Source organism: Takifugu rubripes, chromosome 13 (genome assembly GCF_901000725.2).
Source record: "Takifugu rubripes chromosome 13, fTakRub1.2, whole genome shotgun sequence".
Lineage (NCBI taxonomy): Eukaryota > Metazoa > Chordata > Actinopteri > Tetraodontiformes > Tetraodontidae > Takifugu > Takifugu rubripes.
The window spans coordinates 17,242,511-17,257,738 of NC_042297.1; the positions used below are offsets into that span (position 1 = coordinate 17,242,511).

The 15,228-nt window shown below is 46.1% G+C and overlaps 2 protein-coding genes across 4 annotated transcripts; both read right to left on the bottom strand.

Annotated features, from left to right (window-relative positions):
- Positions 1-25: 25 nt before the first annotated feature.
- On the bottom strand, positions 26-1,674 carry LOC101062482 (uncharacterized). The gene is made up of 4 exons (XM_003969916.3): positions 1,523-1,674; positions 925-1,080; positions 747-842; positions 26-645 (listed from the first exon to the last, which is right to left on the bottom strand). The coding sequence occupies exons 1-4, from the start codon at positions 1,610-1,612 to the stop codon at positions 100-102; spliced, it is 888 nt and encodes a 295-aa protein (XP_003969965.2). The 5' UTR covers positions 1,613-1,674; the 3' UTR covers positions 26-99.
- Positions 1,675-1,789: 115 nt separating this feature from the next.
- Positions 1,790-15,213, bottom strand: galns (galactosamine (N-acetyl)-6-sulfatase). Of its 3 annotated transcripts, none has more exons than XM_011610121.2 (14): positions 14,944-15,213; positions 14,735-14,858; positions 14,456-14,530; positions 14,253-14,355; positions 13,886-14,029; positions 13,203-13,269; positions 12,590-12,717; positions 12,374-12,513; positions 12,139-12,242; positions 9,032-9,168; positions 8,500-8,602; positions 5,973-6,094; positions 2,491-2,608; positions 1,790-1,975 (listed from the first exon to the last, which is right to left on the bottom strand). In XM_011610121.2, exons 2-14 carry the CDS (start codon positions 14,856-14,858, stop codon positions 1,889-1,891), a joined length of 1,452 nt encoding a protein of 483 aa, XP_011608423.2. In that variant the 5' UTR covers positions 14,944-15,213; the 3' UTR covers positions 1,790-1,888. The 3 variants fall into 3 exon arrangements, with proteins under 3 accessions (XP_011608423.2, XP_011608422.2, XP_029702022.1); XM_011610120.2 differs by having other exon boundaries at positions 15,018-15,212; XM_029846162.1 differs by lacking the exon at positions 14,735-14,858 and having other exon boundaries at positions 15,018-15,213.
- Positions 15,214-15,228: the final 15 nt, after the last annotated feature.

Genomic DNA, 15,228 nt, shown 5'->3' on the forward strand with positions numbered 1-15,228 from the left:
GTTGTTTTTAAAAATGTGACCATAGTTGCAACAAAAGTAAAAGCTCATTTATTAGGATTGCGCAGGAAAAGGGAGCGAATCACTCAGTAACTAATTCGATTATTCATCGATTACATCTTGACTGTTGTAAGTGGGCTGGTTGGTCAAATCCTGACTGTTGTAACCTGGCTGGTTGGTTAAATCCTGACTGTTGTAACCTGGCTGGTTGGTCAAATCCTGACTGTTGTAACCTGGCTGGTTGGTTAAATCCTGACTGTTGTAACCTGGCTGGTTGGTCAAATCCTGACTGTTGTAACCTGGCTGGTTGGTCAAATCCTGACTGTTGTAAGTGGGCTGGTTGGTCAAATCCTGACTGTTGTAACCTGGCTGGTTGGTCAAATCCTGACTGTAGTAACCTGGCTGGTTGGTCAAATCCTGACTGTTGTAACCTGGCTGGTTGGTCAAATCCTGATTGTTGTAACCTGGCTGGTTGGTCAAATCCTGACTGTTGTAAGTGGGCTGGTTGGTCACATCTTGACTGTTGTAACTTGGCTGGTTGGTTAAATCTGGATTCCTGGTTTCGCTGCTCGACTGGTTCAGTGTGATGTTCTTGAAGAGCAGGAAGCCGTCTGCACACAGTAGCCCGACCACCACAAGACCCAGGATCTGCAAACAGATTTCAAAAACCAAAACTTTACAATGCTGCACTGCAACTCTAGGGGGGAACTGTGAATGTTGCACAGTGTAGCGTGTCAAAGGTCTCTGACCCCTCCAAGTAATGCGCCTACAACCCTCTGCGTGGACAGAACCATCAGACTCAGAATGCAGAAGTAGATGGCTGCAAAGACGGAGTTGCAGACATCCTGGGGGAGGAAAAAGAAGGAGGAGTGACAAGGGGGTGTGTGGTTAATGTTGCCAAAGAGGTTGTCAGACAGCTTCACTCACAACCAGGGGCCAGAAGAAGAAGGTGATGGTCTTGTTGAGCTTCAGGATGTAGAAAAGGACCATGAGAGCCGTGACGAGAAACTCCAACCCTGTGGCCGCCACGTATGTGGCTTTAACTGTCACAGCAAAACATACCAGGGCCACAAACAGGGTCCCCTAATAAAGAGCGCGCGCACACACACACACACACACACACACAGAGAGAGAGAGAGAGTAAAGCCACATCTTTAAAAGTGTAGTTCACCTAAACAAATAATATTGAATCCAGCCTGCCCACTGTTACCATGGTGACCAACATCTGCTACTGTTTTATTTGAATTGGTCCTTTGACACCTGATTTCTACCACGTCAAATCCAGTTTAAAGAAAAAGGAACTAAGCTTCCACTTGTGTTTCGCATCACCTCAGTTTCACAAGTCCCAGTTTCAGTTGTTTGTAGGCATTTAGCTTCTTTCTCTCTTGATATTATTTTAGCTAAAATGAAAAAAGCTAGTTTTGATATTAGGAGCATCCAGGGAATGTGTGACATTTCATATCACTGCCTCTTTGTCCCACAGTTTAAATAAAAATGGCAAACTCATGATGCTGTCAATACTCACCAGCTGGGACACTTTTAGGAGCCCCCTCTTGGATTTGAAAAAAGACACGTCCAAGTCTGCAAGCAGACCTCCATATTGACCCTCTGACATGATGGAGTGATTTACTTTCAAGAAGCAACCCACTGGCTGTTTCCTGAACCAAGCAGCTTCCTTTTATCTGCTTCGGAAATGACTGTTTGCAAGTTTTATGTGCAATGTTTTTACACAAGCACTCTCCTCAAACCAGCGTGCAGAATACACTATACACACAACACTGTCAGACAACAAGTAATGTAAAACACTTTTATTAGGGTTTGTTCCTTTTTTAAATGCTTAAAATAAAAAAGGGAATAAATAAAAAGGCATCTTCATGCTTTGTTTTGGTTCTTAATGTGGCCAGTCACACTTTGAGGGCTGAGAACTGGGGACTTTCAAACACTTGCCAAACATTTCACAGCCTGCCGGGGCCCAGTTCTGCAACAAAAAGATAAAAATAAGCAGCGATGACAAATCAGCTTTTATAAAATAAACAGCCATAGACTCTCCCCATCTTCCCAACTGCGAATGCGTATGTGTGAGACACAAAAAGAGAGACCGATGTCAGTGTAACCTCAGATTGTTATATTGAGTGATTCAAACTGCCTTTACCTCTCCCTCCACAAGAGGGCGATGTTAGACAACATATTAATTTACAGAGGCGCTACAAAAATAACAAAGACCACGCGTGTCTTATTTATATTTATAACTGTTAAATAAGAATGCCAAAGGTGACTCTATGATGTCCAATGTTTATAGAGCGAGTAGAAGTGAGACGGAAACGCGAGAGTATCAACTGCTTTAAACTGAGAAGAACGTGTGATGAAGACAACAGATGGAGCAAAGCGATGCTGGCTGGCTTTGCAGGCTCCCAGCCAGAAACCAAACACGCGGATCCTGCTCTCGCTCCATGGACTTGGGCAAAACAGTTGCAATAAACCAGTAAAGCTTACCATCACAGCCACGTCGCACATATTGAGCTGAGGGATACCGGCCACCAGAGTGGACCTGTGCTCCTCCACGACAGGTGAGATCCAGCTGAGCACGTCCTGGTACTCTTTGGCTAAAACACTGAGAGCAGACAATGCACCCAGTCAGCTTCCCTTAGTAAAACTCTGGACAGTCTGAAAGCCTGTCAAGGATTAAAGTTGATATTATACATTCATGGTAATAAGCAGCATAATCGCCTTGCACAGTCTCACACACAAATTACCACAGATGTACACAGATGCTCCTTAATGTGTCTTTGGTAATGTTGCGGGGAAAACAGACACGTTCTTGAGTCCACCTGAGCGTCCTCTGGGAGAGCGCGGTGAGCCGTGTTACCCTCTGTCCTCTGTCCTCATCCCCTGTCTCTCAATTACTGCGGCTGGACGGCGGCGAGCAGCAGCACCTCTGTGCATTATTATATTCAGTGTGTAAAACACAGAGGCCCTGAAGGCTTTCAAAGGAACGCTCCTCTCAATAGGACCTGTAGGGTTAATGGGCTGTGTGTGCACACATCTGCGTGTGTGTGTGTGTACGGGGGGGGGGGGAGTGTTCGGCTGGTGGCGTGACACACGGAAGGACAAATATCAGCAGTGCAATTACACCCCTGATACGCTCGCCAGCAGCACCTGTGCCAGCCTTCCATCCTCCCTCCGATGCAGACCCAGCCCTCTGATTGGCCCCCGGGGACCATGTGCATGTGTGTGAGGTGAAGTGTCAATTAGAGTAATAACCCCAGGCCCTGTCCAGCTCACACCTACCCCCACCCTCCATTGATCTCCCACAGGGCAGCAAGGCTTCCTCCATCAGCCAGCACCTGCTCCTTTTCTTGATAGTCTCACTCTTTACTTTGCCCCACAATTACTCGACTGGTAGTGCGCCGGCTGCAATTAGTCTCTCTCCCGAAGCACCGCATTCGTCATGAGCTAACTGCTCGCTCTGACCCCGGCTGATAGGCAAAATCCCAATTACTCTCCTGGGTTAAAAATAAAACATTCACATTAAACTGATCGAAATCAGCAGGGGGCAAAAACAAGAGATCACTGCTGTGATCTATTTGTGATAAGTGATTATGCAAATGATTAAAGGGAAACTTAGCGGTTCCTTAGACTGTAGCTTTCAGATGGATTTGAGTTTAATTAAGTCTAAAGAAGATTCAAAAATGCTCTTGGACTATGGACATCACGCGGCGCGGTGTTGTGACATCAGAGGTCGGTATGTCAGAGGGAACACGGGACATGCTCAGAGCATGCAGTCTTTGTTCATCCCCAAATTGAATATCCTCATTTCCAGTTCAGATCCTTTTAGCACAACTGCTGTTAGCATGTTGTGGACGCATTCGTGTTCCTAGCAGAGCAGTGCATCCCTGGACCGGTGCGGCGGCGTTAAAGCGAGTGTTTAAAGTTTCTTCCCACCAGTCTCCAAAGAAAGCAAAAGCCCGCGGCCAGAAAGCTCCTATTGTTTTTCACTCGACAGTAAATCTTACAGTGCAGGACCCTAAATCATAAAGTAACAATATTATTTGTTTGCGCTCCTCTGCAAACAAATAATAAAAAGCCCACAGTCAGCAGAGCTCATTATCATGATTATAACCCTTAGTCTGCTGGTGGAGAGGCAAATTCTGGAATAATAAGCAGGCGGTATGCAAATGAAGTCTTTTGATTTATAATGTATGGCACCCAAGGGGGATGGGGGCATTGCTCAGGTGTGTCACCACTCTGATTACTGATTCATAACACTGTTCGTGGAGCTCTTTTTCTCTCACACACACACACACACACACACACACACACACACACACACACACACACACACACACACACACACACACACACACACACACACAGGCGCGAGCACACAGAGCAGCAGAAGGTGGATAACTGAGGAGACAATCAAATACATCTGTCCTGCCTACACCCCCCCAACACACACACACACACACACACACACACACACACACACACACACACACACAGTCTCCTCCCTGGTGGAAATTGAGCACTTCAGTAAGGACTATTGATTGGGGACACAGGAGCTCGGTGTCAGCAGCAGATGAGGCCGGCCCGTGCTGGGGGGCTTCCTACGGTGCTTTGGGGTTGGGGACGCGCACTGAACGGCCAGGTGCCCCTGGGACACACGCTGAGGTGGATGGTGGGGGTAAAAAAAGAAACTGGTGTGTTAATCTCAGATCCCCGAGGGGCTGAAGTCTACATCCCAAACATCTGTGGTGTTATTTTATAGCACTATATCAGATAGACAGTAGCTAGATTAACATAAAACTATTAATGCCATAATACCGCACACCATAACTCTTGACATTGTACTGTGCAATAATAGATTAGAAATCATCTTTAGTGAGCTACCTGATCAACCCATATCATACAGATTTAAGACTTTACCATCCGTCCTCAACCTTCTACTGCCCTAATAATAATCTACACTATTCCATAGTGACTGTTCTGGATTAGGAATTATAAACATGTGCGTTCTTGGCTGCATCAGGCGCTGCAACAGTATGGAGGTATGTGCAGAGACGGGCCCTACATCATCTTAAGTGGCTCTTTAGCTGCAGACAGAGATTAATGACAGCCGGGCAGTCGGTCCAGCTGGGGGACCGAGCAGCGCACGGACACAAACGCACGCGTTTGTGTGCGCAGGGATGCCGAGTGCCAGCCGATCAAGGCGGGGTGGAGAAATGGTGGTGACAGACAGAGCAGGTGAGAGTGGATACACAGAGGTCACCGTGGGGGGGGTGGTTAAGGTCAGAGAGCCCAACAGGACAGGGTATTTCTTACTCAGCACAACACATGGCTGCATACTGATTGGATTCTGATGGGGTTTAATGTTAAAAAGGTGGCCCGCAGAAAAACAGCATTAATGATTTATCATTCAATCTCACTCTTAAACTGAGCAAGAGGCAAAAAGGTGATGAGGCTGGGGCAAAAAACAAGCGAGCTGGCTGAGGGAGATGAGGGAAAAAAACCAAACAAAAAACCACATCCAAAAAAAAGCAATAGCAGAAAATAGTTCCCCATCAAAGCAATCAGCATTATTGCCAATGAAAATGCACAAAACTAGAAGATGCTCCTCTGACTTTGGTTCCTTGTGTAGTGAAGCTCCTCAGCTTCAGTCAGTCTCTCCTATAGTGCAACTTCATCTTCTCAGGGATTCAGTCAGTCAAAAAAAATAAAATAAACAGCACTCACTCTTAATTTAGACCTGAACCAATTATCCTGCAATTTTAACTGTTAAGGGAGGGGGCAGATAGGAATCTGTGAGGAGCTGTTTACAATCACACAGAGAAGGGTGTAATCAGGTTCAATCTGGCTGTGCTGATCAATCCGCCGCTCTCGTTCTCATGCCGGTGAATCGTCATTGATCTCTCACATTTAATTCTCTTTTCTAACATTTGCTCTAATCTCCGAGCGCTCGGCGGCGGCGAGCTAACCTGATGGGGTATTTTTCCCCTGGGTCACGCCCCAGGTGAAAGATGAGCGGCTCCATTGTGTGCTCCTTCTGCTCATGAGTGGTCACGTCTGGCACCTCCTGTCCCGGGCAAAAGTTGATACCCTGGAAGACACAGAAACAGACCAAATCCAAGTGTTTTCCCCCCTTTTTCTCACAACAGCGATGCAAACATTTCACTCGGGTTAGACAAACTCTGTTTGAGTCAGAACAAATGCTGGGTTTTTGCCTTCCTGGAATGAGTTGATCTCCAACAGCTCCCTCACGCAGCCTCTGCAGCTGCGTCACAAAGCAGCCGACAGTGACGACGCTCTAACTTCACACCAAAATCCCCCTTGAGATCTTTTCCCACCACACAGACACTTTTTTTTTGATGAGCAGAACCAAGATTGAGAAAGCATTCATCTGTAAGACGCTGCTCACTTGATGGAGCGTCTCGGAGTACATATAGAAGAGTGAGTGGGGGGGGGGGGGGCTCCTCTCATGCCCTGCAGAGCCTCCTCTCATCCAAACGTGTCGTGTCTGCAGAAGCCGACAGCTTAGAAATAAAGATAAAAAGTCATCCTAGCGCAGCCAGAAAAGGCCCGCTGTGTGTATCTGAGCGGCTCCGTCGCTGGTACCCGCGACATAACAGCGAGGACGCCGTATCTCCCCTGACATTAATGCCTGGGACACAACCAGGCTGCGTTCAGGCGGCCGCAGAGCTGCCACTGTTACAAGATAAGGCGGGAGCAGGAGAGGCAGCGTTAAAGATTTGGGAGAATATCTCTACTTTGGTCCAGAGGGAGGAGAATAAGAGGGTGATGGAGATAGTTGCAGGACAGTTTGTAAAAGTTTTAAAGATCTGTCCAGCACGTTTTAGATTTTTATCTTTATCAAACCTGGTCTAACTACATCATCACTTAGCGCTTCATTCTGCCGACTACAGCGTTAATTTACGTCAATGTTCTATTTTCAGTTGAAAATATTTGTGTATTCTTCCTTACTTCAAATCCAAGCAGAGAAAAAAAAACATGTTTAAACACGGTTGGTGCATTTTTTTCTTTTTAAATCTGAACCTGCATTGATTTTTCAGGATTCAACTTCGACTTGTCAATAACCCACTGCATGTGGAAAACAAGCCATTCTTCAGGCTTCATTCAATCACAGTGAAACATTCAACAGGGTTTCAGTCCTGCTGAAGGCCACCGAACCATCCACAAATAAAACCTTTTGAGAGTTTGACAATGTCTATTTACAGGAAAAGAATCATTATTTTCTACATGGTTGAGCTGCAGCAGAAGGGTGACTCTACCCACCCTCATTTATCAAAGTTCATTCTATTTAGTTACCGGTATTTCTACAGGCCACATAATATCCCTTTTTCCCCAGTATTCAACCAGCTTGAGCACATTTTTTTTGGGTTGTTTGACTTCAGATGTGCGTACAGCGGAAACAGAAGCCTGAAACCGATGTGACACACATCATTCTGTTCATGGCCAAAGATGCTCCGAACAGCTTTGATGAGTGTTTGGAACAAGTGCTTCACATTCACGTTTAAGGCATCATCATTTTTTGCCGATAATTTTATACAGCCTGTCAGTTTAAACGTGTTTAGATTTATACTTGCATTTATTACACATGCTAGGGAATTGGGGAAAAAAAGCCTTTATTACCTGGTAAGAAAAACTCAGTCTGACTGCATACAAGCATCTGCTTGCATTATTCATGCTTATAGCGACTATTACAGGCTGCATCAGCCGGACGGTTGATAAAATAACGCCACGCTTGGGTCACAGTTCATCATCTGTTGCTCCATAAAGCACAATCAAAAACACCGAGGACGCGCCCATGTGATGTCTCGTCTCGCCCTCCCTGCCTCCCTCGCGTCCACATCCGCGCGCGAATCGATGTGCGACTCGCGGGCAATCAGAAGCCATTATTTGTGAAGTTCCACTTCAGTTCACATGAGTTGATAAAGGAGGCTGCTATTGATTCAGCGGCCCTGAAGGAGAGAGCAATTTAAGCGACCGATGGGGCATAAAACAAACCGAGTCGCGGGAAAGCCAGAGCCGTGGAGGGAGGACGGGAGGACATGTTTTTACAGGCGAAAAGAGCGGGGGAGGAGGAGCAACGCCGGCCTGCCTCTGCATCGCATTTAACAATTTTCCTCGCACATTTAATCACCAGCGTGCTGATGTGATTACACTAAGAGATATTTGTACTTTCCATCTTCCTTTCTTTGTGATTAAAGAACGTCGGTATGGAAATGAAGACGAAGAAGAACTCTGCTGGAGTTTAAACAAACAAGCGAGCTGGCTGATGAATGATGCAAGTTTGCTGACGTGGGGGCTCTTCATTAATATTCATTACACTCTGATATACCCAGCAGTCAGCTGATGAGCCCCTTTTTTCCACGATAACACCAACAGTGACAGGGGTTGTGTGTTTGACTGAGATTAGACGGAAGGAAGAGCAGGGAGGGAGGGTGTAATGGTGCACATCAGAAGAGAAACATGAATGGGTCTCACCTTCTTCAGCTCCTCCCACGAGTTGCTCCAGGTCCAGTAGTGCGCTTTGTACTGGCCGAGCCTCACGGCCATCAGTTCGTTCCCACGGTAATAGAAGATCGGCCTGTTCGGCAAATGCAGACAGAGAATATCAGAAGTTTTCATGAGCTGATTATCACGCTGCTACCGTTATTCCTAAATACCGGTCAGGCTTAACGAAGCAGGATGGCGGAAACCAAGAATCAAAAAAGGCCGACAAAGTTGATGGCAACAGTCGTTTCAGTGAAAAAAGTCAGGCGTGGAAAGATAACCAGCAGCTAAAAATGCCGTTTAATGCACTCACTTCTCAATGATTTGGAGAGATATAGTTAGCAATCATTAAATATGAAGTTGACATGTGACAGGGGGAAAAAAATCCTCAAAGCCCCCAGTTATCACACAGCAAAAGCCTCCAAAACCTTCCAGTAAAGAGTGACTGAGCATAGTTCTTCTGGTCAGTCACCGGCCCCTCAGGAAGTTCTTTACCCGGTGTTAGAACCACACATGCACTCACCTGTTCAGGACAGTGTTATGCAGCAGGACTGGTGTCAGGTCCATTCCGTCAATGGTTCTGTCATCAGGAGGGCTCATGCCTGCCAGAGCCAGACTGGTGGTGAACAGGTCCATCACGTTTGCCAACTGGAAGCTCACCTGCACAAGAAACACTGAAAAATGAGTTTTCAAAAAACTGCAGTTCTGAAAATTGAGGAGCAAAAAACGTCAATCATGTGATTCTGCTCAGTGTCCAGAATGGAGCATCTGAGCGGCCCACACTTGCAGGATCTGTCTTTTTGAACCAGATAACAACCCAGTTACTACAGGCTGATCGGATGTGAGGCTACAGGTGACAAGTCTAGGGAGGAGGTGCGCTACAGCCGTCTCCTTGGCGATGGAGTTTTATTAGAAAAGCCTTCCAAACATCTCTTTTTGAAGAAGTTTTTATTTGGAGGGTGAAGAAGACGACGATGGGAGGAAGCAGGGAGAGGACAAGGCCCCGGCAAACAGGCGGCTGGAACTAGAGCGAATGGCTGTTTTATCTCCTTCTGCCAGTCCCAGTGAAAAAGCTTTATTTTATTTATAAACTTTGAACTATTTTCAGATAAAATGCCATTTTTTCGCTGTCATCCTTGATCTTCCGTTCCATTCTCTCCTGAGCGGGCCTTAGAGGGAGAAGGCACGCTCACAATCAGATAGCACTATCAGGCCTGCGCAGCTGCACCGCCGTGTGCCGCCGCGCTTCTATCGGCAGCCTGCACACATACAGATGCGGACGCACACACTAATGCACACAAGCTCCTCGGCGCAGAAATGAATCTTTTTACCCCCCCCCTTCCCCTGTATCCACAGAACGAGCCGCAGAAAAGGCTTTGCAGCGCATTCCATGATCCATCCGCACATCCAGACTCTTTCTAACAGATTTATTCCTTCACCTCATTTTTTTTTTTTTTTAAACCCCTCTCACGCAAACCATTAAATAGAAAACAAGACTGAGCGATACAACCTGACATTCTGCTGCTAATAATGCTCATTACCAGAAACTCCCGCGTTCCAGACCTGATAGTGGGGTTCCTCTCGCGAGGATGCATCTTTTATTTCTCGACTTTATTAACTCCGTTCCCTTTCAGTGTCCCTGTCAAACTTCATTATGTCACCTTTTGTTCTTGGCTTTATGACTGAGTCATCAGTCTCCGTTAATGCCTCGCTCTCCTTCCACCGACTTTCTCTCGCCTCTGCCCGTGCTGAGTGGTGACGGTGGTTATCAGAGGAGGCAGTCCTTCTGTCCTTGTCCCTGCCACTCTCCCTGTGTGTCTGCTGTCTGATAAAATGCAACAAAAGGGGATTGCGATGCCCGACACCCACCCACCACCCACCTTCCCATCTTTGTTCTGAAGGCCACCGCCCCTTCCCACCTCCCGGCACTAGGAGAATGCTGAAAATGCCCCTCTCATTCCATTAGGCTCCCGCACCCTTGGAAAAATTGAGAAAATAACCTTGAAAAATACATTATGCTTTTAAAATGTTTTAACTTGGAGTTTGACCTCACACGGTAGTCTTAAAAACAGAACCACAGTTCTTAAAAAAAAAAAAACTTTGGGGCCTGCACAATTACATATCTCCAGCTTTTTGCTACGAGAGATAAAGGACTTAAAAGGCACAGATCAGTGGTTCATCCTCCCTACCAACACAGCTATAGGCTTAAGTATCAGTGTTGTGGCGGTAACAAAGTAGCTTCACAGAGGGTCTAATACTTGCAGAGTAGATGTTCTGATGCATTCAAAGTTTTTGTTCAACCTCTTTAACTTCTCTAAACTGCGATATTTCACACATAGACCCAAGCCAACAGACACAATCGTAGGTGCTGGAATACTGCCTGGCGTCAAATCATTTGTGTCGCTCTTTGGTTATGGACACATTTCAATCAAATCTAAAATGAAAGGCTCGGAGGTGCGGTGTTATTGACGATGGAAATGCCTCTATTATCCCAGCATGCTCAGGTAAGCCCTTAACAACACACTCAGACATACTTCAGTACGAAATCAACACTACCTGTGGAGTTCTGACTCCTTGATGGCGGTTTGATGGATCAGTGTGTTTTGATGATCATGCTGCGATAATCAAAGTATAAGCCGCTTTTTTTCCTAATAATGCGACAAACTGCGCACATTTATGCAATCAAGAAGGTGTTGATATATATGAAAATCATATGATTCACAATAAGGTACAGGTGCCAGCATTCCTGGCACTGTGGCGGCACCCGCGTCTTGACTCTTCCTCTTTGCACCAGCCGCCGTCCCTTTCACGTCTTCCTCGCTTCCTTCCCTCCACCCTCCCCGCCGTCCCTCCGTCCCTTTATCCCCAGCGCCTGGCATATTCAGATACTGAAGTCCTCATTACAGCTCAATCCAACCTCAGCAAACACACAAACAGATTAGCTGCCTAAGACGCTCCCAATCCCCCTCTCCCTCGCTACTCCGCTGCGCTATCAGGCCCCAGCACACCCCTGTGAGATGAGCCAGGGGCAAGGCTTACTGCCGTCTGCAGCCTCCGCGCGCTCCTCCACCAAATCTCTCTGCGTCACAGCCCTGTGTCACAGCTGCCCCTAATACAATTAAAAGTCATTTGCAGAACGCACAGGCTTAGAGGTTCACGGCGTGGGTGGGGGGTTAAATTTGGTGGGATGATGATGAAGTAGGGAGAGGGAAAGAGAGTTTAGGGCATTAATTCCAGCATTTTTGTGAAAAAAGGAACTCCCGCGGGGGCCGCGGCCGCAATCGGACTGTTCATCATCTTCCTTTTGTGGACTTCAGTCTCCCCACAGAAGAACAGTTGAGATTAGCCCGTTACGTCCACAAAAGAGCTCGCACGTGTAAAGTGGTAAATGATACACGAAGAAATGGAAAAGCAACAATTACAGCGGAGAGAAGATTAGCCAAACAGCCAGTTGTTTACTCTGAACCTACAGAAAAGTGTTTCAGCTCCTGGTACCTGTTGATAGCTAGAAAATTAGCCAGCGACAATAGAGGGCAAATTCTTTAATCTCATTTCTCGGTAGAAGGATAGGGATTGCGCTAATGTCGGTCCAGGATTTTTCTCAGTGCTCTTTGGAAGGGACATTCTCACCGTGCCCTCCCGGATGTGTCCGGGCCACCAGGCGATGGCAGGTTCTCTCATGCCTCCTTCAAACGTGGTCTCCTTCCCACACAGGAACGGCCCGTTGCTGCCACCTGAGGGAGTACAAGTGTGAAAACACCAAATCCCAAGCACCGCATGCACACACGCGCGTGAGTGAAGACACACACACACAAACACACACACCACAAACAGAGACATTAAAGAATTCTAGGGGAGCACATACTCTCATTTGGGCCTGACATTAAAGCAGCTCCGTTGTCTGATGTAAAGAAGACGAAGGTATTGCTGTCAATGCCCAGACGGCGCAACAACAACAGGATCTGTCCGACGCTGTAGTCGAGCTCCATCACTGCATCGCCGTACCTGCAGTACATGGATAATCACTACTTAAATATAATAATTATAGAATAAAACAGTCCCTCAACGATGGATTGAATACCGTCCACGTTGGCTCTTCCCCAAGAAGTCTTTAGAGGCGTATACGGGGGCGTGGGTGGCATCAGGGGCCCAGTAGAGGAAGAACGGTTTCTGGGCCTCTGCCTGACTTTGTATGAAGTCGAGGCCTTCCTACAGTGGGACAGACAAAAACAAACCAGGGGATTTTAGTCTTAAATGTGTCATATTTTCTGCCATCTAAGTTTTACCGACACACAGTTGCAATAAAAACAGCAATTTATCCAAATTTTGCTTTAAACTACTTTAATTTCGATTCCACTTTATGATTAACAGACAGGAAGCAGGTGATGGAATTTATGAACTTTGGTATGAGGCAGAGCTGAAATGTGAGGATTTATTCTGCAGGAGATATAAGCTACATCAACCATGCTAATATTAGCTTCACTAAGCTGTGCTTGACGCATCCATCCTCATCTTCGGATGCCATATTATACCTCTCAAATATATCCCTTTAGGTACAGAGTGGGTGGGCTGACGTAGGCAGCAGAGATAATCAAGAAGCTTTAGCTAACATTAACACTCCACTTCTTACACACGATATGCTACTGATGGCAAGTTTTAACACCTGAAACAGAAGCAGGTGAGCAACAACCTACCAGCAAGTACATTTGTGTGAGGTTGGACTCCCCGGTCTTCTTGTCAATTTTAAACTCCTCATAGTACCTGGAAAATGAGAGAGTTTGTCTGAGGTTTCAGGTCAAATATTCATTAAAAATGTGTGCATAAATCGATTGTGGCTAGCATGGAAGAAAGTTTTCCTCTCAGTGTGTTTTAGTCGGAGGATGTATTTAGGGAAACCTCAGCTGAGATGAGCAGAGGGAACTGTTATGAGGCGTTGCTGAAGCGTGGCACAGCGAGGAGGGAAGCAGTGACTGGCATCCTTCTTTCCTATGCTTCGCTTCCTCCAGGTGTCTCAGCATACAGCCAACACAACCTGCTGTCTCTGGAGGGCGTGTAGATGTGTGTGTCTGTCAGTGTGTGTTTATCTGTCCAGGGCTCAGGTATGCAGCGCTGATTAAACCCACAGCTAAGCGAGAAACATGCCAGGCTGCCAATTCCAATGACCCTGAATACGCATATGGCTGTTTTGGGGAAAACAAATGGGCGGAAAATGGAATACACAAGCACAGCTGGTACAGAGAAAGAAGAGGAGGGGAGAGACTCAAATCATCAAGTGCAGCAGCAAGACAAATTCCTCTGAGTCAGTGGATTTTTCTTTTAATAGATTATAGCTTTCTATCTGCTGGTACGTATATCTAGCACTCAGGTGTGACACTACCTGCCAAGCATCCAAGAGTTGCGGTAGACGGGGATGTTGGGTCGGACGCTGTTGTTGTAGGGCCCAAAGTGGCAGTTTGGTGCCCCGAACCATTCATCGAATCCATGCTCCAGAGGCAGGTACTGGGGTCTGTGGCCCAGATGCCTGCACGACGGTGCGAATAACAAACCAGTCATCATCACAGAGCAAATATAGAGGGTAAAATCAAATCAGCTCTTGCTTTAAAAACAATGTACTAGGGAAATAAAGTCCAGGACCAAATGCTTTAAAGTAGGTGTGACAGTGAGTAATATGAGCAAATATCATAACGTGTTATTTATCTAGACTCTAGGTTGTTAGGTAGATCGCTCAATAGATAGATACTCCCCATTTACCAACAATCTTGTTGAAATAGCCCCTTTTCTTCAACATCTGGGGTAATAGAATTTCATCTTTAGAGATGCCTCCCACTATTTCCTGTGGAGTGTATGCTTTAGAAGATAAGACAATGTATTAAATGTTTCAAACCTTCCATTAATTCAGAACATAGCCAAGACAAAAAAAAGAGATAAATGCAAAAACAATGTATACCATTTCTAGCATGACCATTAGTGGTGTAAAAACCATTTCTCACAGGCAGTCTCCCAGTCAGAAGTGCAGCTCTGGCTGTTGTTTAAAAAAAAAAGAATCAAAGAATCAAATTTTTACTCACGACGCATTGTGCTTTGTGGGCGCCTTATGTCACAAAACATGTCTAAGATTATTCTGATATGCAGTGTTGTGATAGCTCAGCCAACTCAAGTCGAAAAATACTTTAGTGAAGATAAAAATAACCCTTAGTAAGAATCTTATTGTATTTTCCAGACATACAGGGTGAACACAGAGGATTGGCAGTGTAGAAATTAAGAAGCAGCATGCCCTGGGCAGCCATGGCATCCAAGTTGGGGGTCTCTTTAGAGGGCTGGCCAAACGCTCCTAAATCTCCCCAACCCATCTGAAGAGCATAAGAAAAGGAGACGGTAATTCAAGTTAGGAGGCAGAAACTGTGCAGGTGTTGACGCACTCCAAGGTTTGCTCACAGAAGTTCGGAGGCCACGATAAGAAAGCCCAGTCTCTTTAAAATCACGGCGTCACATGAAAAAAGAGAACTTACGTCGTCCATGAGCATGATGATGATGTTTGGAGATGAAACATTTCCTGGTTTTTGTGCCAGGCAATAACATGTTATGGTGCATAGAAGAATCAAAGTTTCAAACCCCATCACTCTCTGCTGGCAGCCCAGTAATGTACATAATAGCTGCTGTACGTTGGAGGAAGTGGTTTGTTTACCGACGCGCGAGAGTTGCGTATCATTTACGCATACC